The 27658-nt window shown below is 37.9% G+C and overlaps 1 protein-coding gene across 2 annotated transcripts in view; it reads right to left on the bottom strand.

Moving 5' to 3' along the window:
• The window catches only part of LOC128572974 (protein adenylyltransferase SelO-like), a 38249-nt gene that overhangs the window by 8801 nt on the left and 1790 nt on the right, over nt 1-27658 (bottom strand). Inside the window, exons 2-12 of one of the 2 annotated variants that reach the window (XM_053573147.1) lie at nt 22243-22361; nt 21406-21534; nt 20414-20478; nt 20277-20333; nt 20088-20186; nt 19824-19891; nt 17288-17375; nt 15279-15348; nt 7323-7395; nt 5486-5569; nt 4351-4480 (exon numbers count right to left, since the gene is read on the bottom strand). In XM_053573147.1, the coding sequence (XP_053429122.1) occupies nt 4351-4480; nt 5486-5569; nt 7323-7395; nt 15279-15348; nt 17288-17375; nt 19824-19891; nt 20088-20186; nt 20277-20333; nt 20414-20478; nt 21406-21534; nt 22243-22361 (982 nt within the window). Of the gene's footprint in view, nt 1-4350; nt 4481-5485; nt 5570-7322; nt 7396-15278; nt 15349-17287; nt 17376-19823; nt 19892-20087; nt 20187-20276; nt 20334-20413; nt 20479-21405; nt 21537-22242; nt 22362-27658 lie in introns of those variants that run through there. The other variant, XM_053573148.1, reaches the window with a different exon arrangement.

The following is a 27658-nucleotide window of genomic DNA, read 5'->3' as shown; positions in this document are numbered from 1 at the left end:
ACATATTGAGCACCTAATTCCTCTCAATAAATATTCACTGAATGAATGAACCCTGCAGGGCAAAATGGGTATAAACTTGATGGAGAGAAAAATAGGAACAAGACTGCTTAATATCGTTTTATAGAGCTTTGATTTTGAACTATATAACAATATTACTAATATATTTTTAAATTAACTTAAGGAAACTATAGATGGAATACAAAATTTTTGTCTTTTAATGAAGAAGTATTTTTGCTACCTGGGATTAATAAAATCACTATATGGGGTGGCGCCTGTGGCTCAGTCGGTAAGGCACTGGCCCCATATACCGAGGGTGGCGGGTTCAAACCCGGCCCCGGCCAAACTGCAACCAAAAAACAGCCGGGCGTTGTGGCGGATGCTTGTGGTCCCAGCTACTTGGGAGGCTGAGGCAAGAGAATCGCTTAAGCCCAGGAGTTGGAGGTTGCTGTGAGCTGTGTGAGGCCACAGCACTCTACTGAGGGCCATAAAGTGAGACTCTGTCTCTACAAAAGAAAATAAAATCACTATATGGCTTGCCTTTCCATATGGAATCTTGTACTAGAAACAGGGTAAATTTTACCTGGGGGATAGGAGATAGGGAGGGTGGGAAGAGAAATATATGTTTTGTTTTCTGAGACAGAGCCTCAAGCTGTCGCCTTGGGTAGAGTGCCATGGCGTCACAGCTCACAACAACCTCCAACTCCTGGGCTCAAGCGATTCTCCTGCCTCCGCCTCCCCAGTAGCTGGGACTACAGGTGCCCGCTACAACACCCGGCTATTTTTTGGTTGCAGCTGTCATTGTTGTTTAGCGGGCCTGGGCTGGATTCGAACCTGCCAGTGCAGGTGTATGTGGCTGGCGCCTTAGCCGCTTAAGCCATAGGTGCTTAGCCGAAGAGAAATATATTTTATCTTCACATTGGAAATAGAGAAGTGTTTAAAATGTGGTCCCAGGCGGTGCCTGTGTCTCAGTGGCAGGGCGCTGGCCGCATATCCAAGGGTGGCCGGTTCAAACTGCAACAACAAAAAAAATAGCCAGGCGTTGTGGCAGGTGCCTGTAGTCCCAGCTACTCGGGAGGCTGAGGCAAGAGAATCGCTTAAGCCCAAGAGTTTGAGGTTGCTGTGAGCTGTGACACCACAGCACTCTACCAAGGATGACAAAGTGAAACTATCTCAAAAAAAAAAAAAAAAGAAAGAAAAGAAATAGATAAAATAAAATGTGGTCCCTACCCTCAAAAGCTCAATGGTTGGATATTTAATGTTTTATATCATTATTAGTGTACTCAGATTATCATTCATGGTTACTCATACAGATAAATGTATTTCAATTTGAGCAATTATAAAATTGCAAATTTGTCTAGTTATTATTTACTCTGTTGTTTAAAAAAAGGCAACCAGATTCCCTTTACTCTTTAGCATAACAGTAGATAGATGGAGATTAAAACCTCAGTTTAGGCCTGAAGAGGTGACTCACTCCTGTAATCCTAGCACTCTAGGAGGTTAAGGCAAGTGGATTGCTTGAGCTCAGGAGTTCAAGACCAGCCTGAGCAAAACACAAGTCCCTAGCCTGGCATCATGGCAGGTACCTGTAGTCCCAGCTACCTGGGAGGCTGCCCAAGAGTTTGAGGTTGCTGTGAGCCATGACATCATGGTACTCAACCTCAGAGTGACTGAGTGACTCTCTGTCTCAAAAAATAAATAAACAAATAAAAATAAAACCAGCTTATTACTGATAAAAACTAGTCTGGAGAAGATGGCTCAGATCTGGGATTGATAGACATGGTAATAGACCATTTTGCACAACTGAATCCACATTCTAGCTGATACCCTAGATATTAATCACTGTCACAGTAAAATAAAAATATCTGTACTAATAATGAGGCAAGGATTCAGAGAACATATCACCTATATAGCTCATTTGAGTAAAGAAAGTATTCAAAACAGAGATGGAACCACGATAAAAGAACAGAAAAATGACTTCAAGTGGGGGCTGGGGGAGATGCTGACACCAAAGACCTTAACCCAGGAGAGATACTACAAAGGAAAACCTAATAATCTGAAGTTCAAAGTACTAAACTATCTTAGAAAAATGCAGCAGATAGGTAACTAGATGCAGAACATAAAAACATTCTAACGACCTCTTTCATGTTTGCATGGATGGAGCTGGAACATATTCTTCTTAGCAAGTATCTCAGGAATGGAAGAAAAAGTACCCAATGTACTCAGCTCTGCTATGAAGCTAAATTGTAGCTTTCACATGAAGGCTATAACCCAACTATAGCACAAGACTATGGGGAAAGGGCCAAGGAAGGGGAAGGGGGGGGGAGGTTTTGGTGGAGGGAGGGTAATGGGTGGGGCCACATCTATGGTACATCTTAGAATGGGTACAGGCGAAACTTACTAAATGCAGAATACAAATGCCTACATACAGTAACTAAGAAAATGCCATAAATGCTATGTTGAACAGTTTGATGAGAATATTTCAGATTGTATATGAAACCCGCACATTGTACCCCTTGATTGCACTAATGTACACAGCTATGATTTAACAATAAAAAAAATTAATTAAAAAAAACATTCTAACGGTCTCATCTTATTAGGATGAAAGAGAAAGCAATGGGCAAATAGAATCTTAGAGAAAATATGTGGAAACTTGTTTTCATGTAACAGTACAGAAAGTGGCAGAGGAATAAAAAACATTTTTTGTCAGTAGAGTTTCCAAATCAAAGTGGGTGGAAGGATGATTAGATAGCTAAAATAAGAAAGAGATAAGGAAAGTGGGGGGAAAACCAATAGCCAAATAAAGATGAAGTACCATGTAAGATAAAAAGAATAAATAACATATAGTGATTGTTACAATAATTTTAGGACAGAAACCAGCACATTCAATTATAACGTGGCTATATACTTTATTTGTCTTTACAAGAAACACACTTTAAATGAAGATAGGTAGAAAAAGAAAGGTAGAAGGTAAAATGAGATTCAAAGAAAATTCAATAAAAAGAAAACACGAATGGCAATATTAATGTCAGATAAGTTGAAATTGAGCATTGAAAGTATAAATCAGAGGCTGGGGGCAGTGGCGCATGCCTGTAATCCTAGCACAGTGGGAGGCTGAGGCAGGTGGATTGCCTGAGCTCACAGGTTAAAGATCAACCTGAGCAAGAGGAGACCCTGGCTCTAAAAATAGCAGGGGTTGTGGCAGACGCCTGTGGACTCAGCTACTCTGGAGGCTGAGGCAAGAGAATTGCTTGAGCCCAAGAGTTTGAGGTTCCTGTGAGCTGTGATGCCACAGCACTCTACGGAGGGTGACAAAATGAGACCCTTTGTCTCAAAAAAAAAAGAAAAGAAAAAAAGAAAGTATGAATCAGAAAAAGGAGGTCACTGTTAGGATAATAAAAGGTAGTTTTTTTGAAGAAAATCTAAGTAAACAACCCTCATGTAGCAGTAACATGTACCAAAATATGTAAACTACAGAAAATTAGAAAAAATAACTTGCTAAAAATACAATTAAAGGAGGAGCTTTTAATATACATCTCTTAACAAACTCACCTAACAGATAAAAAATTAAATAGGATCATAAAGGGATTGAATAATACAATAATCTACTCAATTTGATGTATCAAAACCTCTGCCTACAGAGTATACATTTTTATGTATGACCATCAAACATATCCAGAATGGTCTATGTTGGGCCATAAAGAAATCTTAACACATTTTGAATAATAGAGATTTTACCAAGCACACTATTTGATCATAAAGGTATAGACAAAATAATTCTAACTACTTGGGAATTAAGAATATAGTGATAGGCTCAGCACCCGTAGCACAGTGGTTACGCCGCCAGCCACATACACCGAGGCTGGTGCGTTCGAACCCAGCCTGGGCCAACCAAACAATGACAACCACAACAACGACAAAAAAATAGCCAGGCATTGTGGCGGGTGCCTGTAGTCCCAGCTACTTGGGAGGCCGAGGCAAGAGAATTGCTTAAGCCCAAGAGTTTGAGGCTGCTGTGAGCTGTGACGTCACAGCACTCTACCGAGGGTGACCTAGTGAGACTCTGTCTCTAAAAAAAAAGAATATAGTGATAAATAACCCTTTGATCAAATAGGAAACAAAAATTTTCATAATATCTAAAAAAGGAATAAATAAGAAAAATTTTAATCCTAAAAACTATGAGAAAAAAGGCATAAATTGTACTAGAGAAAAATACAGTTTGAAATAGTTTTTACGAGGGACTAAATAATAAGATGGCTTTTAGAATGTTAATTTCTTACTTTTCAAAAAAAAAAATTGTTATACAAAAATATTTTCCTGCAGCTTTTATTCGCAGATGTAGGATTTACTCACAGTTGCTTTTGCCTAGGATCCAGTAATGGGTTTAGAGCTTGTAATAACTTGTTTAAATTAAACATTCCAACACTGGCTTGATTCCCTATTTTATATCTTCTTTCGTCATCAGATGTGTTTGGTACAAAATCTGTATTTAAAACAAAATACTACAGCTTTACAGGAGTGATAACTACAATAAATACTTTCTTTGTTTTTAAGCTTATATTTAAACTTCATAACTTTATATTTATTAAATAAAACCCTTTCTCATGGCTGGGCTCACACCTGTAATCCTAGCACTCTGGAGCTCAAGATTTCTCATGGCAGGGTCACATGAGCTCAGGGATTCTCAAACCAGCCTGAGAAAGAGCAAGACCCCCATCTCTACTAAAAATAAAAAATTATCTGGATGTTATGACAGGTATCTATAGTCCCAACTACTCAGGAGGGTGAGGCAGGAGGATCCCTTGAACTCAGGAATTTGAGGTTGCTGTGAGCTAGGGTGATGCCATGGCACTCTAGCGTGGGGCATCAGAGTGAGACTCTGTGTCAAAAAAAAAAATAAAAAATCTTTCTCACATTAAATATTTAATTCAAAAGTAATAAAAAACATGTTAATACCAACATACACTAAAAGCTTTCAAAATATGAAAAAGTTGTCTAATAGAGAAAAACATTTCTAATCTACAAGAACTTCTAGTTTATTATATATGTATTTCAATCTCCAATTTAAGTAGCATGTTCTCCACAAAGCCTCCTCTGATCTCTCTGTGATAAGTACTGTATTATTATATTTTACGTTACTGCAGGGAGAGGTTAAATAAGTTTTCCAAAGGCATGGAAGGTCAGATGATAGAATTCAAAGCCAAGTCTGTCTGACAACATATTCCCTGGTATACTTCATGCCGTTTTCTCTAATATAGAACTCCTTGAAGGCACAGCCTACAAAGGATTCATTATTATATCACTTATGATGCCCAGAAGATCTAAAAGCCACATAAAAATGACCATTTTATGAATGAAACCCGTTCTTCCTAGTACTCCACCACTATATGACCTATAATAGCTTATTTCAAATAAACCTACAATGATTTTTTTGTGAAATAAGGGGTGTATGGGGGTGTGTGTGCACACAAATATAAATCCTACATACCTGGATTGTAGGCTTCCATAAAACCAAATGGACCATAGTCAATTGTAATGGATAACAAACTGAAGTTATCGGTATTACAAACACCTAAAACAAAAAAATTCCAAAAACATAATAAAAAGGCAGTTTTCTTTGAAATCTATAAAATTATCCAGAATAGAAAAGGTCACAGAAATGCCATTTGTTTTAGAGATGAAACAAAATTAGATTATAAATTGAAAGTTTAATTGGTGATATCAAGTAGCTTCATATACATTAAAACTATATTTTAAAATTAAATTTAGCCTTTTATTTTATAATCCTCCCACAAAGATTTCACATACCATAGGAATAAAACCCTTCTTTGTTTATCCTTAATTTCTAGCATTCATTAAATTATATGTATTTCTTAGAATGAAATTGAGATTAATAAAGAAATAAGGTTAATTTTCAAAGGTTTTAAAAAGGGGAAAAGACAAAAATTGTGAATATGTACTACCATGACAGTCATGAGCTACAGGATACTAGAAAAAAAGTCTAGAAGAATAGGTATGAAATGGACCAGGCGTGGAAGCTCACTCCTGTAATCCTAGCACTCTTGAGATGCTGAGGCAGGTGGATTGCCTGAGCTCACAGGTTCCAGACCAGTCTGAGCAAGAGCGAGACCTCTTCTCTAAAAATAGCCGGGTATTGTGGCGGGCGCCTGTAGTCCCAGTTACTTAGGAGGCTGAGGCAAGAGAATCCCTTGAGCCCAAGCAAGAGTTTGAGGTTGCTATGAGTTTATGACGCCACAGCACTCTACCGAGGGCAACAAAGTAAGATTTTGTCTCAAAACAAACAAACAAAAAAAAGGAATAGGCACGAAATGGTTAACAGTGATTACTTTGGAGAATGGAGTTTCCACTCATTTACGTATATTTTAAGTTTTACAATGAGCATTTGATACTTTTATAATTAAGAAGAAATTTTAGTAGCTTTAAAGAGATATAAACCTAATGCTCATACAGGTAATCCTAAAGTCAAAAAGCTTTACAGGTAACATCTTCCTATTCTGTGATTACCATTCCATTCCCAGCCATTTCAAACATGAAAAAAAAAATCTGTTTCTGTTGCTAAAAACAAATTTGCATACCAAAAACAAGTTTGGTCACCTCTTATCAGCGGGGTCCATTCCAAGACCCCCAGTAGATGTCTGAAACCACAAATAGTACAGAGTCCTATATCTGCTGTGAGTTTTCCTATACACACACACCTATGATAAAACTTAACTTACAAGGGAACAATAACTAATAATAAAATAGAACAATTATAAAAACTTGCCAGCATCATTACTCTTGCACTTTGGGGCCAATGTTAAGTAAAATAAGGTGTGATCTGATATATATATATTTTTTTTGTTTGTTTGGGTTTTTTTTGCAGTTTTTGGCCAGGGCTGGGCTTGAACCCGCCACCTCCGGCATATGGGGCCGGTGCCCAACTCCTTTGAGCCACAGGCGCCACCCCAACAGTTGATCTGATAACCTGGAGGTCTACTAAATGACTAAGAGGCAGGAAGAATTTACAACCTGACATGCTGGACAAAGGGATGAGTCGTGTTGGACAAGGTTCCATCATACACTCAAAATGGAGCACCAATTCAAAACTTATGGATTACTTATTTCTAGAAGTTTCCACTTAATATTTTTGGACCACAGGTTAGCAGAAGTAACTAAAACTGTGGAACTCCAGATAAGGGGGAGTGACTATATTAAAAGAACAACTCATCAGTGGGAATATTTTTAAATAGCCAAGAAGGAAGTCATCTACTTCAACGAACTAACACTCTCTCATCAGAAGATTGAAATATCAACATAGAACTTACCATGAGCAAAACCAACAGACATCCATAAGGCAATAAGTTGTGCAGTTTCAGATACCACAATAGAAAAAAAATCCTAAAATAGAATTTAGAACATTTTTTAGATTTTTGGTAAGGTATACTCTTTTAGGATGCTCTGGTAAGTCACAAGGTGAATATGGGAAGAATTCAAAGGTGGGTCAAAAGATGACTAAAGGATTGAAAATGAGAATATGCCTGAAAGGCTTGGCACCTGTAGCTCAATAGTTTTGGGCACCGGCCACATACACCGGGGCTGGTGGGTTTGAACCCGACCCAGGCCTGCTAAACAACAATGACAACAAAAACAACAATAACAAAAACAGCTGGGCGTTGTGGTGAGGCCTGTAATCCCAGCTACTTGGGAGGCTGAGGCAAGAGTTTGAGGTTGCTGTGAGCTGTGACACTACAGCACTCTACAGAGGGCAACGTAATAAAACTCTCTCAAAAAAAATTTAAAGGACGGCACCTGTGGCTCAGTGGGTAGGGTGCCGGCCCCATATACTGAGGGTGGCGGGTTCAAACCTGGCCCTGGCCAAACTGCAACAAAAAAATAGTCAGGCTTGTGGTGGGCGCCTGTAGTCCCAGCCACCTGGGAGGCTGAGGCAAGAGAATCACCTAAGCCCAGGAGTTGGAGGTTGCTGTGAGCTGTGACGTCAAGGCACTCTCCCTAGGGCCACAAAGTGAGACTCTGTCTCTACAAAAAATAAAAAAAAAAAAAAAAAATTAAAAAAAAGAATATGTAAGAACAATGAGGAAACTAATTTTATTCATCCAGGGATAATACACATTATATAATATAATCAAGCTTCTCCAACAAAAAAAGTAAAAGGAATAGAATTTAGCACAAAGGAGTTAAATTTCAGAAATAGGAGTTATTAAACATTGAAAAGTATCACCAAGAAAAATAATAGAATTCTCTTTTCCGTGACTGTTAAAAAATAAGAGTTATAGATATCTGGCAAGATGGCGGCCGAGTAACAGCTTCCTTGCATCTGGGCACCATGAGTCTGGGGAGATAGGACTTCAGGCATCTCTGGCTGGTGGGATCTACCTATCATCACCCTTGTGAGGATACAGGGAGTCAGCGAGAGACTTCTGGACCCCAAGAGGAGGACTAAAACAGTGGAAAAACGGCAAGTGGTCGCGTGTGTTCAATCCATCTAAATCCGCCCACAACTGTAAGTTCAGCAGCAGCGGGACTGCAAACTGGAAAGGCCTTACCTGTGAACTGTTTTGGTGTCTTTGGACTTGGCACTCAGTTGAACTGCCTTGGGGAGAGCCTGAGCAGGAGTGCAGAGAACTTTGGCCGTTGTCTAGGGCCCCAGTCTGAGCCGCTGAGCCAGACGGAGCTAATAGTGTTTGGCTGTGGGCCATAGGGAGCCATTTTGAGTGATCTGCCCCAGCAAGCTCCACCCTTAGGGTCGCAGAGCTAGAATCCGGGTGGGAGCTGGTAACCTAGCAACCGAGTAGCCTAAGGGTGGGGTCTGAGCCACCTTGCAGCCCTAACCCCCAAGGGCAGAGTGAGACCGGTTTTGGCACACTGGGTAAGTGGATAGCCACTTCAGCAGTGATTCCAGGGACAAGCACCTTCCTGAAAAAGCTTCTGCTCAGCAAGTTTACAAGTTCAAAGTGCCTTTTAAGTGGGTTGAAGAGATATTTAGGGTGTCTACCTGCTGGGGTTTGAGAAATCAGCAGCCTCCAGTCATATCAGAACTGTGATTAACATCTCATACCCCAGAAGACCACGTGTTGCCCAGACGATATTCAACAACATATACATACTGCTTTGTTTTTGGTTGTGTTTTTTTTTGTTTGTTTTTTTTGGTTATTTTTTTTGTTTATTTTGATGTTGTTGATGTTGTTTTATTTTTAATTTCAACCTTTTCCATACAGATCGTTTTTCTTTCTCAATTTTTCTAGTTTAATTATAATTTCCCATTCCTGCCTTTTTCAATAACTAGAACTTCATTTTGGCTAGTGTTTCTACCACTATCATTTGGTTTTTCACCCAATTTTATCCCGTAAAGTTTTCTGTTTGCTTGTTTTGGTTTGATTTATAGCATTTTTGTCTTTCCTCTCTGCTTGGTGGAGGTGGGGTACTGTGTCTGACCAGGTTAGCAAAGAGCTGCTGACCTGAAGGGAACCACCCAACTGGGCACTCCCAGAAGGTGGGTTTTCTTTAAAGTTGTGTCAAAGCACCCTACTGTACACCTATATTGCTCTGTCTCCCTCTTTCTGTGCCTCTCTTCTTTCTGCCAATATTCCTTTTACCCACCCCCTCTCCTTTCTCTATTTTCTTTTTGTTCTTTCCTTCTTTCTTTTATCCCTTCTTGCTTTTCAACCTTCTCATCCTTCTGGTCCTGTACCATAAGGACTCATCAAACCCTTAGTCCACAGGCACGAGAACTTAAAGAGCAAGAGGAAGTGAAAGGAAAATTAGGGCAAGGAAACAGATAAAAGAAATCACTCATGAGGAATAATCAGCAGAAAACTCCAGGCAACATGAACAACCAGTCCAGAACAACCCCGCCAAGGGACCATGAGGTAGCTACTACAGAGGATTCCACCTATAAAGAAATGTTAGGAATGACAGAAAGGGAATTTAGAATACACATGTTGAAAACAATGAAAGAAATGATGGAAACAATGAAGGAAACTGCTAATAAAGTGGAAAATAACCAAAAGGAAATCCAAAAACAGAATCAAATAAGAGATGAATGATATGAAGAATATAAAAAGGATATAGCAAAGCTGAAGGAACTGAAACAGTCAATTAGGGAACTTAAAGATGCAATGGAAAGTATCAGCAACAGGTTAGACCATGCAGAAGAAAGAATTTCAGAGGTAGAAGACAAAGTTCTTGAGATAACTCAGATAGTAAAAGAGGCAGAAAAGAAGAGAGAGAAAGCAGAATGTTCACTGTCAGAATTATGGGACTTTATGAAGCATTCCAACATATGGGTTATAGGAATCCCAGAAGGGGAAGAAGAATGCCCCAGAGGAATGGAAACCATACTAGAGAATATTATAAAAGAAAATTTCCCAAATATCACCAAAGATTCTGACACACTGCTTTCAGAGGGATACCAGACCCCAGGTCGCTTCAACTCTAACCGAGCTTCTCCAAGACACATTGTGATGAACCTGTCCAAAGTCAAGACAAAAGAAAAGATTCTACAAGTTGCCAGAAGTAAGCGCCAGTTGACCTACAGGGGCAAATCCATCTGAGTGACCGCAGACCTCTCTAATGAAACTTTCCAAGCAAGAAGACAATGGTCATCTACCTTTAATCTACTTAAACAGAACAATTTCTGTACCCTGCTAAGCTAAGCTTAAAAATTGATGGAGAAATCAAATCATTTATGGATATACAAACATTGAGGAAATTCGCCATAAGACCAGCTCTACAGGAAATACTTCAACCTGTTCTGCACACTGACCACCACAATGGATCAGCAGCAAAGTAAGAACTCAGAAATTAAAGGACAGAACCTAACCTCCACACTGATGCAAAAGATAAAACTAAGCAATGGACTTTCACAAAATAAGACGAATAGAATACTACCTCACTTATCAATTATCTCAATAAATGTTAATGGCTTGAATTCCCCACTGAAGAGACACAGATTGGCTGACTGGACTAAAAAACACAAGCCATCCATTTGCTGTCTGCAAGAAACACACCTGGCTTCAAAAGACAAATTAAAGCTCCAAGTCAAGGGTTGGAAGACAATTTTTCAGGCAAATGGAATTCAGAAGAAAAGAGGAGTTGCAATCTTATTTTCAGATACATGTGGATTTAAAGCAACTAAAGTCAAAAAAGACAAAGATGGTCACTTTATATTGGTCAAGGGAAAACTACAACAAGAAGACATTTCAATTCTAAATATTTATGCACCCAATTTAAATGCTCCCAGATTCTTGAAGCAGACCTTACTCAGTCTGAGCAATATGATATCTGATAATACCATCATAACAGGGGACTTTAACACTCCTCTTACAGAGCTGGACAGATCCTCTAAACAGAAATTAAACAAAGATATAAGAGATTTAAATGAGACCCTAGAACAACTGTGCTTCATAGACGCATATAGAACACTCCATCCCAAAGATAAAGAATATACATTCTTCTCATCACCCCATGGAACATTCTCCAAAATTGATCATATCCTGGGACACAAAACAAACATCAACAGAATCAAAAGAACTGAAATTTTACCTTGTATCTTCTCAGACCATAAGGCACTAAAGGTGGAACTCAACTCTAACAAAAACGCTCGACCCCACCCAAAGGCATGGAAATTAAACAATCTTCTGTTGAATAACAGATGGGTGCAGGAAGAAATAAAACAGGAAATCATTAACTTCCTTGAGCATAATAGCAATGAAGACACAAGCTACTAAAACCTGTGGGATATTGCAAAAGCAGTTTTGAGAGGAAAATTCATCGCTTTAGATGCCTACATTCGAAAAACAGAAAGAGAGCACATCAACAATCTCACAAGCCATGTTATGGAATTGGAAAAAGAAGAACAATCTAAGCCTAAACTCAGTAGAAGAAAAGAAATATCCAAAATCAAATCAGAGATCAATGAAATTGAAAACAAAAGAATCATTCAGAAAATTAATGAAACAAGGAGTTGGTTTTTTGAAAAAATAAATAAAATAGATAAACCATTGGCCAGAATAACGAGGAATAGAAAAGTAAAATCTCTAGTAACCTCAATCAGAAATTATAAAGGGGAAATAACAACTGATCCCACAGAGATACAAGAGATCATCTCTGAATACTACCAGAAACTCTATGCCCAGAAATTTGACAATACGAAGGAAATGGATAAATATTTGGAATCACACCCTCTCCCTAGACTCAGCCAGGAAGAAATAGAGCTCCTGAACAGACCAATTTCAAGCACTGAGATCAAAGAAACAATAAAAAATCTTCCAACCAAAAAATGCCCTGATCCAGACGGCTTCACTCCAGAATTCTATCAAACCTTCAAGGAAGAGCTTATTCCTGTACTGCAAAAATTATTCCAAAAAATTGAGGAAGAAGGAATCTTCCCCAACACATTCTATGAAGCAAACATCACCCTGATACCAAAACCAGGAAAAGACCCAAACAGGAGAATTTCAGACCAATCTCACTCATGAATATAGATGCAAAAAATCTCAACAAAACCCTAGCCAATACATTACAGCTTATCATCAAAAAAGTCATTCATCATGATCAAGTAGGCTTCATCCCAGGGATGCAAGGCTGGTTTAACATACACAACTCCATTAAACGTTATCCACCATATTAACAGAGGCAAAAATAAAGATCACATGATCCTCTCAATAGATGCAGAAAAAGCATTTGATAAAATCCAGCATCCTTTTCTAATTAGAACACTGAAGAGTATAGGCATAGGTGGCACATTTCTAAAACTGATTGAAGCTATCTATGACAAACGCACAGCTAATATTTTACTACATGGAGTAAAACTGAAAGCTTTTCCTCTTAGAACTGGAACCAGACAAGGTTGTCCTCTGTCACCTTTACTATTCAACATAGTGCTGGAAGTTCTAGCCAATACAATTCGGCAAGACAAGGAAATAAAGGGAATCCAAATGGGAGCAGAGGAGGTCAAACTCTCCCTCTTTGCTGACGACATGATCTTATACTTAGAGAACCCCAAAGCCTCAACCACAAGACTCCTAGAAGTCATCAAAAAATACAGTAATGTTTCAGGATACAAAATCAATGTCCACAAGTCAGTAGCCTTTGTATACACCAATAACAGTCAAGATGAGAAGCTAATTAAGGACACAACTCCCTTCACCATAGTTTCAAAGAAAATGAAATACCTAGGAATATACCTAACGAAGGAGGTGAAGGACCTCTATAAAGAAAACTATGAAATCCTCAGAAAGGAAATAGCAGAGGATATTAACAAATGGAAGAACATATCATGCTCATGGATGGGAAGAATCAACATTGTTAAAATGTCTATACTTTCCAAAGCAATCTACCTATTCAATGCCATTCCTATCAAAATACCAACATCGTACTTTCAAGATTTGGAGAAAATGATTCTGCGTTTTGTATGGAACCGGAAAAAAACCCGTATAGCTAAGGCAGTTCTTAGTAATAAAAATAAAGCTGGGGGCATCAGCATACCAGATCTTAGTCTGTACTACAAAGCCATAGTGGTCAAGACAGCATGGTACTGGCACAAAAACAGAGACATAGACGCTTGGAATCGAATTGAAAACCAAGAAATGAAACTAACATCTTACAACCACCTAATCTTTGATAAACCAAACAAGAACATACCTTGGGGGAAAGACTCCCTATTCAATAAATGGTGTTGGGAGAACTGGATGTCTACATGTAAAATATTGAAACTGGACCCACACCTTTCCCCACTCACAAAAATTGACTCAAGATGGATAAAGGACTTAAATTTAAGGCATGAAACAATAAAAATCCTCCAAGAAAGCATAGGAAAAACACTGGAAGATATTGGCCTGGGGAAAGACTTCATGAAGAAGACTGCCATGGCAACTGCAACAACAACAAAAATAAACAAATGGGACTTCATTAAACTGAAAAGCTCTGTACAGCTAAGGAGACAATAACCAAAGCAAAGAGACAACCTACACAATGGGAAAGGATATTTGCATATTTTCAATCAGACAAAAGCTTGATAACTAGATCTATAGAGAACTCAAATTAATCCACATGAAAAAAGCCAACAATCCCATACATCAATGGGCAAGAGACATGAATAGAACTTTCTCTAAAGATGACAGACGAATGGCTAACACATGAAAAAATGTTCATCATCTCTATATAGTAGAGAAATGCAAATCAAAACAACCCTGAGATATCATCTAACCCCCGTGAGAATGGCCCACGTCACAAAATCTCAAAACTGCAGATGCTGGCGTGGATGTGGAGAGAAGGGGACACTTTTACACTGCTGGTGGGACTGCAAACTAGTACAACCTTTCTGGAAGGAAGTATGGAGAAACCTCGAAGCACTCAAGCTAGACCTCCCATTTGATCCTGCAATCCCATTCCTGGGCATCTACCCAGAAGGAAAAAAATCCTTTTATCATAAGGACACTTGTACTAGACTGTTTATTGCAGCTCAATTTACAATTGCCAAAATGTGGAAACAGCCTAAATGCCCACCAACCCAGGAATGGATTAACAAGCTGTGGTATATGTATACCATGGAATACTATTCAGCCATTAAAAAAAAATGGAGACTTTACATCCTTCGTATTAACCTGGATGGAAGTGGAAGACATTATTCTCAGTAAAGCATCATGAGAATGGAGAAGCATGAATCCTATGTACTCAATTTTGATAAGAGGACAATTAATGACAATTAAGGTTATGGGGGGGAGGAAAAGCAGAAAGAGGGAGGGAGGGAGTGGGTGGGGCCTTGGTGTGTGTCACACTTTATGGGGGCAAGACATGATTGCAAGAGGGACTTTACCTAACAATTACAATCAGCGTAACCTGGCTTATTGTACCCTCAATGAATCCCCAACAATAAAAAAAAAAAGAAAAGAGGAAAAAAAAAATAAGAGTTATAAAGATTAAAAAATTTCCCCAAGAATAAAAAAATCACATTTTTACATCACTCTTATGTAGTGTGTTCATTTTAGAACTACTACTATACAAATATCTACACACCAAATGTGTGATTAGAGAACGTATGTGACCAAGTTACAAAAGCTGCTCAAAAAAATAACGTGCAGAGTCAGGACACAGGAGCACCTGTTCTTTTTTTCTAGTATCTTTCAAACAAAACAACCGTCTTTTATGAAGTGGTTCATCTCATCTACACTTTTCCTAACTTCAGTGTTTGAAGTTCTAAATTGTCATTGCTAGTGTTGATGGGCCAATAAGAGAATTACATTTACTCTTTCAAAACTTACCACATATCTGTCTGGTCCTTTGATATCTACTGAGGGAAAATGCTCCTGTATGACAAAATCTAATAATGTCCTGGAGATAAAAAGGAGATAGGATGAGTGTTCCTCAGAATATAGTACCAAATCCACCCTCAACACTTACAAATTTGTTAGATCAGGCTCAGAACTACTTTAAGAATAAGATTTTATTCTCAAAAAAGCCACAGAAAAATGTTTCTACACTACCAATCAAAAATGAAAATATGTTTCTAAGATTATACTGGATTCTACCCTATTACGTTATAAATTCAGATTAGTTCAATAAACATCTATTGAGTGTCTATGGTACCTACCGTGTTTGCCAAGCCCTGGGCACGTTCTAGGAAAAATGAATGACCAGATTCAGACCTCACAGAGCACATAAATTATTACAGGAGAATCCTGACATTACCACCTAATAAATGCAATGTCAGAAATAGAGAAAAAGTATAGCAATAGAGCAGGGAATGATTATTTGTGGAGGATTATTTGAGGTTTCACAAAGGAAATGACAAAAAATTGGTAAACATCTGTCTAAAGCTAACATATTTAAAGTACATCTCTATCATATTTTTTCTTCCCTATTTTAACCTACTTTTTTTCTGGTTGACTAACAACTAGTGTTGACTGCATTAGATAAGACAGAATCTGGAAAACAACAATCTAGGTTTAGTTATGACTAAATGACTAAAAACCAGTCAAAACAATACGGTTCATATAATATCTAAATCTGTGTCGCATATACATGTGAGTGTATTTGTGTGGATATATGTGCAAATATATGAAATATATATAGTAAATGACAGTAACATTCTATTAGCCGGTAGAGGCTAATCATCAAGGATGAAGTGGTGAACATGTAATCAAGTGCCAGAGAAGTGAAATATAACTTTCAAGAAGCTCCTAAGCTGCTAAGCTCATTGAAAAATATTTCTAATGATTAAGATAATCTAATGATTAATGATTATCTAAGATAATCTAATGATTATCTTAATTAATGATAAAATAATGATTATCTTAATATACAGAAACAGAATTCCTCTCAAAGAAAGAACTTTTGTGTTGGAAGAAACATCTTGCTAAGCCTACTTGAGGAAGAAGGAATTTTGTGAGCGCAGAAACCAGCAAACACTGAGACCTCAGAGCATGACAGGAGCTGCACTGCGGGACTCCAAGAGAAGAATTTATTACTTTTGCTCTTTTTTTCTAATTGTTAAAAGACAAGCTCTTACTCTGTCACCCAGGCTAGAGTACAGTGGTGCAATCACAGCCCACCACAGCGCCCAGCTTTGTTGTTGTTGTTGTTTAGAGACAGGGTCTTGCTCTGGCTTAGGCTGGTCTCGAACTCCTGAGCTCAGGCAATCCACCCACCTCGGCATCCCAGAGTGCTAGGATTACAGGAGTGAGCCACCGTGCCTGGCCTCCCAACTATCTTGTATCATTTTTTAATGTGACTTTTGTCCTTGTTTTTGCTTCTGTCTCTAATTTGCTTAGATAAAGTGCAATCTTCTTATTTAGCCTTAAAAAAAAAGGAAACCCTGCTATTTGCAACAGGATGCATGAACCTTGAGGCCAACAGAAAGACAGATACTGGTTGTTCTTCTCCCTTTCATGTGGAATCAAAAAAGTTGAACTCATAGAAATAGAGAAGAGAACAGTGGTTACCAGGGGTTAGGCAGATGTTGCTCAACGGACACAAAGTTTCAGTTAAAAGATGAATAAGTTCTGAAGGCCCAATGTGTAGACTATAGTGAATACCACTGTATTATATACTTGAAATTTCCTAAGAGAGGTGATCATAAGTATTCTCACCAAAAAAACAAAATGTGAGGGGATGGATATGGCAACGAGCTCGATTAGGGTAATCATTCCACACTGTACATCAGAACATCCCATTATATAAATATGTACAATTTTTATATGCCAATTATTCTCAGTAAAGCTACAGGAGAAATCTCATTTCACAGCTAAAGAAAAAAATGTAATGTTCTAACCTCAATAAATCCAGTTCACCATAATGAGCCAAAATTTCTAATGATCCAATTCTAAACCATGATTTTGCAGCACGCAGCACTATTGCACCTTAAAAAGAAACATTTATTTTAGCATAAGCTATGTGAATATAGCAAAATGTCTTTCTTAAAATGGTTATTATTTTAATAAAAAAGAATATGGTCACTGAATTTAGCAGAAAAGCAACTGATTTACACACCATAAAGGAGTAGGGGTGTTTCTCTACCCCATTAAAGCCTGAATCAGAATGTTAGGAAAGCAAGGTTAGGCTAGTAAGGCTCCAGTCTAGCTAAGGCTAATAGGTCGTCGTCAGACTTCAAACTTCAGACTCTCCACTGTCTCATTAACTGTGACCTTTTCCCTGTGAACGTCATCCTGAAAAGGGGAATTAATGAATTATTTATTTTGCATAGGCCTGTACAGTAATTTAGCAAATAGAATTCATGAGGAATGCTATACCTACACGTGTTTGGATGTCAAGATAAGGTCTATACCAAGGTGTTACAAGTCCTTGCCCTGTGGGTGCTGTTCTTAAGGGACCGCCACACTCATTTTGTTAATGCTATTCTCCCCGTGTCCACATACCCCACTCCCCCTTGTCCCCTTACTGAAATCCTACCTGACTGTATGCTCAAGATCACCGATCCATCCCATCTCCCTTTCACTGGCCTCTGATGTCTTATTGTTCATTTGTTACCTGTGTTTAAGTCTTTTCTCTAAAAAGACCGTGAATTTCTTAAGACCAGGGACTACTATGATGTACCTCTTACTCTCAGGCCTCCCTAGCCCAGTAATAGGCAGAAGAAAGGGCCAATTACTAATAGTATTCTCATTATTCATACAGTCAAGACTTAGTCACAATAATCTGCATATTTTTCATGTGTTGTTAGTTGAGCAATAAAATGTAGTCACTTAGAAAAAATATATAAAAACTCAGTAAGTTGTTCTAAATGTTTAGTTAAGGAATAGCTAGTGAACCACTAAATGTTAGCACTGGGAGACACAGAGGTAGCTCTAACCTCCTCATGTTAGATGAAGAAACTGAGGCACAGAATGTTTTAGCGACTTGCCCAGAGGTCACCGAGCTAGTTCCTGCAGAGCCAATTCTATGTTTCACATGTTCTTTTTTCCTGTCTAGCCCTCTTCTCACTGGACCACCATGGACCCTATGCAAATGTAAAAGTGCAATCGAAATATGTGAACATATGAGTGAAGACGTGGATATGGAAATCCTATTAATTAATGGCCAAATAGAAGAAATACTTGGGATCATTTAAACCTTGGGATCAATTAAGATTGTGGCTAAGAATTCAGATAAGCACTACATCAGATAACTCACAGCCACAAAAGCTAGTAGTGTTGCATCAGTCTTACCACTGTCTGTGACTGGAAACTCACATCCAATCACCATAAGCAAGAAGACCCACATGGTTATTATAGGCCTGTGTGCAAGAGTATCATTTATCCTGGTGAAATTAGAGGGAGGACAGAGAGATGTCATAAGGATAACCTTAACTCCTTTAAGCGTGAATACTTTTGAGGTGCAGGTTTTTTTAATAAAAATCTTACAAAAACTTATTGCTATGGTCTGAAAGTTTGCATCCCCCCCCCCAAATTCTATGTTGAAACCTAATTACTAGCTAACAGAAGGTTACCTCTTTGGGAGGTAATTAGGTCATGGGGGCTCCACCCTTGTGAATGGGATCAGTGTCCTTATAAAGGAGGCCCAGAGAGCTGTCCTCACCTTGTGCCATGCGAGGATGCAGTGAGGAGGCACCATCTGTGAAGCGGAGAGCCTTCACCAGACACTGAATCTGCTAGCACTTTGATCTTGGACTTCCTAGCCTCCAAAATGGTAAGCAAGAGACTTGTGTTGTTCATAAATACCCAGGCTAAGGTATTTTGTTATAGCAGCCCAAACATTTCCAGTGACACAGTGACATCCAGTGATGTCCACAGGACTCACTACAGCACAAAGGCCTGTCAAAGGTTCTCAACAACTCAACTTTTTAAGCTCTTAAATATGTTTATTATTGATGTCAGGTCTCTTCCTCTCCCCAGAGATTCAGAGTCAAGTCTCTCTCATTCTGTTTCTGTTGCTCCAAGGATCCCTCTTTCATTCCCTTTCTGATTTTTTATTTCTGTACTACTAAAGGCTAAAAAAAAAGTTAACTTGAGCTTACTGGAAGTAAACATGAAGACTCGAGGAAAAGACTGCAGTGCTTTCTTGAGAGGAAAGTATATGAGCTTTGCTGTATTGGCTTTGTAACATTCTGCCAGCTATTCATGAATATTGTTTTGTTCACTTCCCAGATGTTTGCTGTTTGAAATGGATGAATTAGTGATGCAGGGATGTGGCAAAGGTTTTTCTATGATAATGACCTAGTGCTGAAATGACATCTTGAAGAACCAGTAGTTATATTTTCTAAGAAGGCTGCAAATGTCCACTATCTAAGTCCAAAATTGAACTAAGAACTCGATCCAATGTTATGCGCATATTCTAAAAATCGTCGTTACCTCGTTCTTTTGTGATATTTCCATTGTAAAATTGATCTCGCCACACTTCATCATCACTTACAACCAGACTGAAACATAAAAGAATCAAACAAAGTTACATTTTAACTGCTTTCAAGAAGTAGCTGAAACAATAAGGTACTGGAAGATATCTTGCTATGATTGATCTGCTTGATTTCCTGACATGTTTCTGGAGATAGCGTGGACGCAGTCCTGAAAGTTAGTAACACAGTCCTGAAATTTAGCCTCCAAGAAAGAGGAATTTACCTTGCAGCTCGGCTAGTTGGAATTCCAAGATAGTGCATAGCCTCACTGCACAGAAATTCTCTCACGGAGGAACGAAGTACGGCTCTCCCATCACCATTTCTGTACGAAATAAAATTTGAAAGATTTTCATTTGTCATTAAGGTAACGTCAACTCTTATTTAGATGATTAAAAAAGCTACCAAACTGTACCGTGAGTATGAGGTCTTTCCTGAGCCTTTTAATTGGAGCTCCCACTTTTCACCCTGCCTTCAAAAAAAGTCTACATATTAGAAGATTTGGGTTAATAGTAAGCAAAAAAAGCTGTTATACAGGAAAATATGTGGTACCTGTTCACGTAAATTCCAAGAAGGTGGGCTCTTCCATCCCCAAGTTGATCTGCCCATACCCCAAACTAAAGAAGAAAAAGAGGAAAAGAAAAATTATTGTTTATTAATCTTCCTACAGCTTTTTTTGTTTGCTTTGGAGCCAGAATCTTGCTCAGCGATCCTGGCTAAAGTGCAATGGCACCATCCTAGCTCACTGCAAACTCCAAATCCTGTGCTCAAGGATCCCACTGCCTCAGTCTCCCTAGAAGCCAGAACTACAGGCATCAGACACACGCCACATAATTCCCTAATTTAATCCTTACACCAACTCTATTATACCATACTGCTTGTCCTAAAAATCATTCCTAAGTAAACCAGCATTACCAAAACATTCCCTCAGAAAACCCGAGTGTTAAATTAACCTTTTACCTAGTTTACAGGAAAGTCACAGAAATTTCAGCAATTGATCCTATGTTCCTATTTCCCCCCTTTTTTAATTAGTCAGATACCATACCCTCAACTTGTCCCAACATCTTATTTCTAGAATGTGCCTTAATTGCTTCCTATTTGCTGCACCATATAAAATACCCACCATAAATCTTGGCTCTGCCTTTCTAATAGTTCTATAACTTTGTTCCATGGTTACCCTAGGCAAGTTATTAAATATAATCTATTTGTCTTTCTGGTGCTTTTATATTGACATATTATGCTATGTGATTTTCCCTAAAATTCTTGTCAAAACTGAGTGACTTCCCAGCAATACTTCATAGAAATTGTATGCTTATACTGCACCTTCTTAATTCCACCAAGAGAACTTAGGCTCTGCCTTTATCACAGCTAATCTATAAATATCTTATGACGACATATTCTTCTAGGGACATCTTGTTGCAGGCCCTATATGCTAATATTAGACAAATTAATGCAAAATAATTTAACAGAATTAATTTCCAGGACAGAATTTCCACCAAACGATTATATTTGCATAAGGAAAGTGATGATGTTGCTACTCTTACCTGGTGGCCACCATATCGGTGGGTCAATGGAATGGATCCAAACACTATCTTTTTGCCACTTACAAGCTGGAGAAAATCATCTGTTTTTGAGACAGACAAATCAAGGTCCAAAATATCTTCTAGAACTTCCTGAGGCAGGAAAAAAATAAGTTTATAACCCTAATTAATCGCTTAGTAATCTTTAAGGATAGAGAGTTAATAAAAGAAAAAACTTGAAAACCTCTTTTAAATCCCTTCCAAAAATATATTAACATTTTTTTCATAACACATTCCAGGATTATTTATGCTATTTGGAAAAAATTAGTGCTAGCAGATGGTTCTAAACATTTTTTTTTCTTTTTTTTTTTTTATTGTTGGGGATTCATTGAGGGTACAATAAGCCAGGTTACACTGATTGCAATTGTTAGGTAAAGTCCCTCTTGCGGTTCTAAACTTTTTATGGATGTCTTATCATGTATGGTAAGATAATATTTTTCCCAGCCCATGTTCTTTTAAGGAACTAGAAAGAAGTAAATGTCCTATATTATCCCAGACTCATTTATATCATGAAAGAACAATTTAGAATTGGCTATTAGATACCATTTCTAAATGGTACACTAACTTTCAGGAAAGTGCATTTTCCTTGTAAGATAACTTTAAGACGTAACTGAACACTGTATTCCAGCAGTAAGTATCAAAAAGTGATTTCTATAAGAATGACATTCTCCATGTATCTGAATTTCACATGCAGTCATTTATAAACAGACTACTATTAACTGGGAATAAAATATCATGAATCTTTTTTAGACAACTGTTTTAATGAGTAAGTATTTGTGTCATGAAAAAATAAAGCCTAACCTTTGAAACTGCTACCAGACGTACTCTTGATTTGAAAGGAGTTGGGAAGGCAATTGAAAAAATACAGTTTTTCACTTTACGAACATAATTTTCCTTAACAGGATCCACTGGCAACACGGCTGATTAAAAAAAAAAAAGAAAAGCTTTCTTAATGTTCTCATTTGTGGCATTCACAGCATGAATACTCTTTAGAAGGCCTATAGTTACTCAAAGTCAACTTAAGTCACTATTTTCTTCATTTTTGGTAATTTAAAGGTACTTTAAATTATCCAACACTCATATAGTATACAGAATTGTCCAAGAAGAGAATGGGAAATGGAAAAAGTTTAAAACAACAAGATACATACCCCATTTTCAAAGATTTTCACTCACTGGAGACAAATAGTATATGCAGACAGAGGAACACATAAATAAAACGGAGGTGAGCTGCATCATAGTACTGTCTATTCAGCGGAACTAAGACATACTGGGCAGGTAAGCAGGTGCATTCTGCCCTTCAGAAACTCACAATTAACCAAATGAAACAGACATACAATAGACCTAAATAACTCTAAGACCGGGCAATGTATGGTTTACTAGATGTTACAACTGCTCTGTGTCCCCGGACATTTGATACACGCCTGCTCACAAGGCTAGAAGTTTAAAAATTGCCTAGGAAGAGACAAACTATGTTTTATAAAATACACAGAAGAACATGTACTGTATTTTAAAAGCTGTAGAGGGAAAGAGAGCTCTGAACATGCTTTAGATGCTGACTTTACACTCTTCATCTGTTTTCCTAAGCCAAAGCAATTAAAACAAAAAAATAGAACAGATGTATTGATAAACCCCCAAGACTGAGGGACACAAAAACCCATGTTTCTAGATAAAGACTAATATGTCAAAATGTGTCACCAAATCATTTAATAAACATGGGAATCCAGTCAAAATCCTGGTAGGATTTCTTGAAGAAACAATCTTTTTTTTTTTTTTCTTGAGACATAGTCTCACTATGTCGCCCTTAGTAGAGTGCTGCAGCATCACAGCTCACAGCAAACTCCAACTCTTGGGCTTAAGCAATTCTCTTGCCTCAGCCTCCCATGCAGCTGGAACTACAGGCGCCCACCACAACACCTGGCTATTTTTTGGTTGTAGTTGTCATTGTTGTTTGGCAGGCCCAGGCTGGGTTCGTACCCACCACCTCTGGTGTATGTGGCTGGCGCCCTAGCCACTGAGCTACAGGCACCGAGCCAAAGAAACAATCTTAACATGCAATGTGGAAAAATAAATTAAGATTTTAAAAGACAAACGAGTTTGCCTATCGTATTAAAATCATAAGAATGCAATAACTAAAAATATTGTTATCTCAAAGATGCAATGATCAATGGAACCCAAGTAAAAGCACAGAAACAACCTCAAATTATCAAAGAATTTCCTATATAATAAAAGTAATACTTCAAATTAGTGAAATAAGGTGGTATAAGGACAATTTGCTCAACTCTTTGGAATAACTCCAATGTCTTCCATCTAGGCTTAAGTGAATCAAAAACCACTTATAACAGCAATAAGATTAATCTTATATCCTCCTGAAATGAGTAATCAAAAAAGGCAAATGTGAAACATATTTAATCCTTTACACTTTCTCTCAAGTTCATGGTAAGGCAGGAGCACTGGGGGGAAATAAATGTGTAGTCAACCAAAAAACAAATGATTTCAGCATTCACCAAGAAAAACCTGACAATATAATTAGAAGACGCAAGTGTGTATTTTCTTCTCTTCTAGGACAACACCTGTGTGAAATTCACTGCATTATATAAGTGACGCACTCTACAATGCTCTAACCTCACGGCAGAGCATGCACACTATATAACTCTGTTAGTAATGATGATTCTGTACTGACTGATGCACATTCAGACAAGATCAGTCAATACATGTGATCGACTGGTCATGGAACCAAAATAGGCTAATTGCTTCAGGGGTGTCCAACCCTCACCCTTGTGATGCTTTTACCCACTCATTAGTCATTGACTAAAAACCCAGAAAATTCCAAAAAGCATATTAACCTTTAACATCTCAGAAAAAATCAGCAGTTGCAAAATACAATTCAGTTTTGCTTAAGAACGTAAAATCCACAATGACCAAGAGGCTTTCAGTGCAACTGTTTGAACCTTTTCTCTCAATAAATGTTCTTACCAGAGTCACCTGGGCAATTCATTGATCTCTTATCTAATAACATCAGGATGAGGTGTTTTACCCAGTACTGTGAACAAGCTGGTAATACAGTAGAACCTCTGTAAGCTGACCACCCAAGGAACTGTAATGAACTAGTCAACATAGGGAAGTGGTCAACATAAGGAACTAGATCTACTGTCTGATACGTACATGTGGTGCATGTCTGGTCTGTGATAATGAGGTCAACATCAGGAGGTAGCCAATGTAGGGCAATGGTCAAGTACGGAGGTTCTACTGTATATATAGTATCATAGTTACAATCTCTCCTTGGCTATAAAACCTGATCCTATTGCAGATAATATGTATTGAATAGTACCCTCCAACACTAAAATGTCAACTTTGAAAATGCTCTCAATTATACACTTAGGCCATTTTGATCTGTCCATATTGGCTGTTTCATTTGCACAAGTGTAGTAGGAAAGAGTAAAGTTGTTTTTAACCTGCACAAGAGAATTCTATTCTTTTACAATTACCAGCACAATTACCTTCTTTAAAAAAAAATTTTCTTTTTCAGTTTAATGTGAGGGTACAAATAACTAGGTTGTATTACTTGCATGTTAGGTAGAGTCCCTCTTGTAGTTGTGTCACACACCCAAAAGATGTGCCATATACCTTTACATTGTGCCCATTAAGTGGGAGCATGCCAATCCTCCCTCTCCCCCCCAACTTGAATTGAACTGAGATTCTCTCTTAAGTGGGCATATCAGGGGTTCTCAAACTACGGCCTGCGGGCCACATAAGGCAGTGTGATTGTATTTGTTCTCGCTTTGTTTTTTTACTTCAAAATAAAATATGCATAGTGTGCATAGGAATTTGTTCATAGTTTTCTTTTTAAACTATAGTCCGGCCCTCCAATGGTCTGAGGGACAGTGAACTGGCCCCCTGTTTAAAAAGTTTGAGGACCCCTGTTAAAATTAGATCATCTACTGGCTTCATGTTAATATTGAGTACATCGGATACTTGCTTTTCCATTTTTGTGATACTTTACTACAGAGAATGTGTTTCAACTCCATCCAGGTTAATCTAAAAGATGTAGAGTCTCCATCTTTTTTATTGATGAATAGTATTCCATGGTATACATATACCACAGTTTATTAATCCATTTCTGGGTTGATGGGCATTTAGGTTGTTTCCACATGTTGGCAATCATAAATTGAGCTGCAATAAACAATCTACTTCAAATGTCCCTATGTTAAAATGTCCTTTTTTTCTTCTGGGTAGAAGCCTAGTAATAGGATTGAGGGATCAAATGGTAGGTCTAATTTGAGTTCTTTGAGGATTCTCCATACTTCATTCCAAAGAGGCACTAGTTTGCAGTCCCACCAACAGGGTAAAAGTGTTCCACTCTCTCCACATCCGTGTCAGCATCTGTAGCTTTAGGACTTTGTGATGTGGGCTATTCTCACTGGGATTAGGTGGTATCTAATTTTGATTTACATGTCTCTGATGATTAGGGACGATGAGCATTTTTTCATGTTTGTTACCCATTTGTCTGTATTCCTCACAGAAGGTTCTGTTCATGTCTCTTACCCAGTGATACATGGAATTGTTTGTTCTTTTTTTGTTGACTAATTCAAGTTCTCTATAGATCCCAGTTATCAAGCATTTGTCAGATTAGTAACAAATATCTTTTCTCATTCTGAAGGCTATTTGCTTTGTTGTCTCCTTAGCTGTGCAGAAGCTTTTCACCTTAAGTCTCATTTGTTTATTTTGATTGTTGCAATTGCTGCTTCTTCATAAAATCTTGCCCCAGGTGGACATCCTCAAGAGTTTTTCCTGTACTTTCTTCCAGGATTTTTATCATTTCATGTCTTAGATTTAAATCTTTTATCCATCTTGAGTCAATTTTTTTTTTTTATTGAATCAATTTTTGTAAGTGGTGTAAGGTGCTGAAGTTTCAGTCTTTTACATTGGTTATCCAGTCCTCCCAGAACCATTTATTGAATAGGGATTCATTTGGTTTATCAAAGATCAGATGGCTATAAGAGACTGGTTTCATCTCTTGGTTTTCTATTTGGTTCAATATGTCTGTCTCCATTTTTGTGTCAATACCATGCTGTTTTGACCACTGTTGACTTGTAATACAACCTGAAGTCTGGTAGAGTGATGCTTCTGACTTTGTTTTTATTACAAGAATTGCCTTGGCTATATAATGCTTTTTTTTCTGGTTTCATACAAAACAAAGTACTATTTTTTCCAGTTCTTCAAAGTATGATATTGGTATTTTAATGGAAATTGCACTGAATCTATAGATTGCTTTGGGTAGTATAGACATTTTAACAATGCTGATTCTTCCTAGCCAAGAGTTCATGGTATGTTTTTCCATTTGTTAATATCTTCTGCCATTTCTTTTCTTAGGGTTTCATAATTCTCTTTGTAGAGGTCTGTCACCTCTTTTGTTAGGTATATTCCTAGGTATTTCTTTTTTTTTTTTTTTTTGAAAATACTGTGAAGGGAATTATGCCTTTGATTAGCTTCTCAACTTGGCTGTAGTGGCATATACAAAGGTTTTTTGCCAATTTGGCAAAATTGTGGACACTGATTTTATACTCTGAGACATAGTTCTTGATCACTTCCAGGAGAGGACCCAACTAAAAAGGGGAACTACAGACCAATTTCACTAATGAATATTGAAATAAAAATACTCAGTAAAAGTAAACCAATAGATTACAGCTACACATTAAAAGAAATTATACAACACGATCAAGGAGGCGGCGGCGTCATCCCAGGGATGCAAGGCTGGTTTAACATATGCAAATCCATAAATGTAATTCACCATATCAATAGAAGAAAACAAAGACCATATGATCCTCTCAATAGATGCAGAAAAAGCATTTGATAAAATTCAGCATCTTTTTCTAACAAGAACACTTAAGAATATGGGCATAGGTGGCACATTTCTGAATTTGATGGAAGCCATCTATGACAAACCCATAGCTAGTATCATACTGAATGGAGTGCAACAACAGCTTTTCCACGCAGAACTGGAAGCAGACAAGGATGTCCCTTTATCACCACTACTATGCAACACAGTGCTGAAAGTTCTAGCCAAGGCAATCAGGCAAGAGAAGGCTATAAAGGGCATCCAAATGGAGGTAAGGGAGGTCAAACTCTTGCTCTTTGCTGATGATATGATCTTATACTTAGAGAACCCCAGAGACTCAACCACAATTACCCTCTTAAACTCATGCTTCACTTAGTTGGG

This window comes from Nycticebus coucang, chromosome 20, assembly GCF_027406575.1.
Source record: "Nycticebus coucang isolate mNycCou1 chromosome 20, mNycCou1.pri, whole genome shotgun sequence".
Classification (NCBI taxonomy): Eukaryota; Metazoa; Chordata; class Mammalia; order Primates; family Lorisidae; genus Nycticebus; species Nycticebus coucang.
Note: the sequence above shows the minus strand (reverse complement) of the source record. Positions and strands in the feature narration are given on the sequence as shown.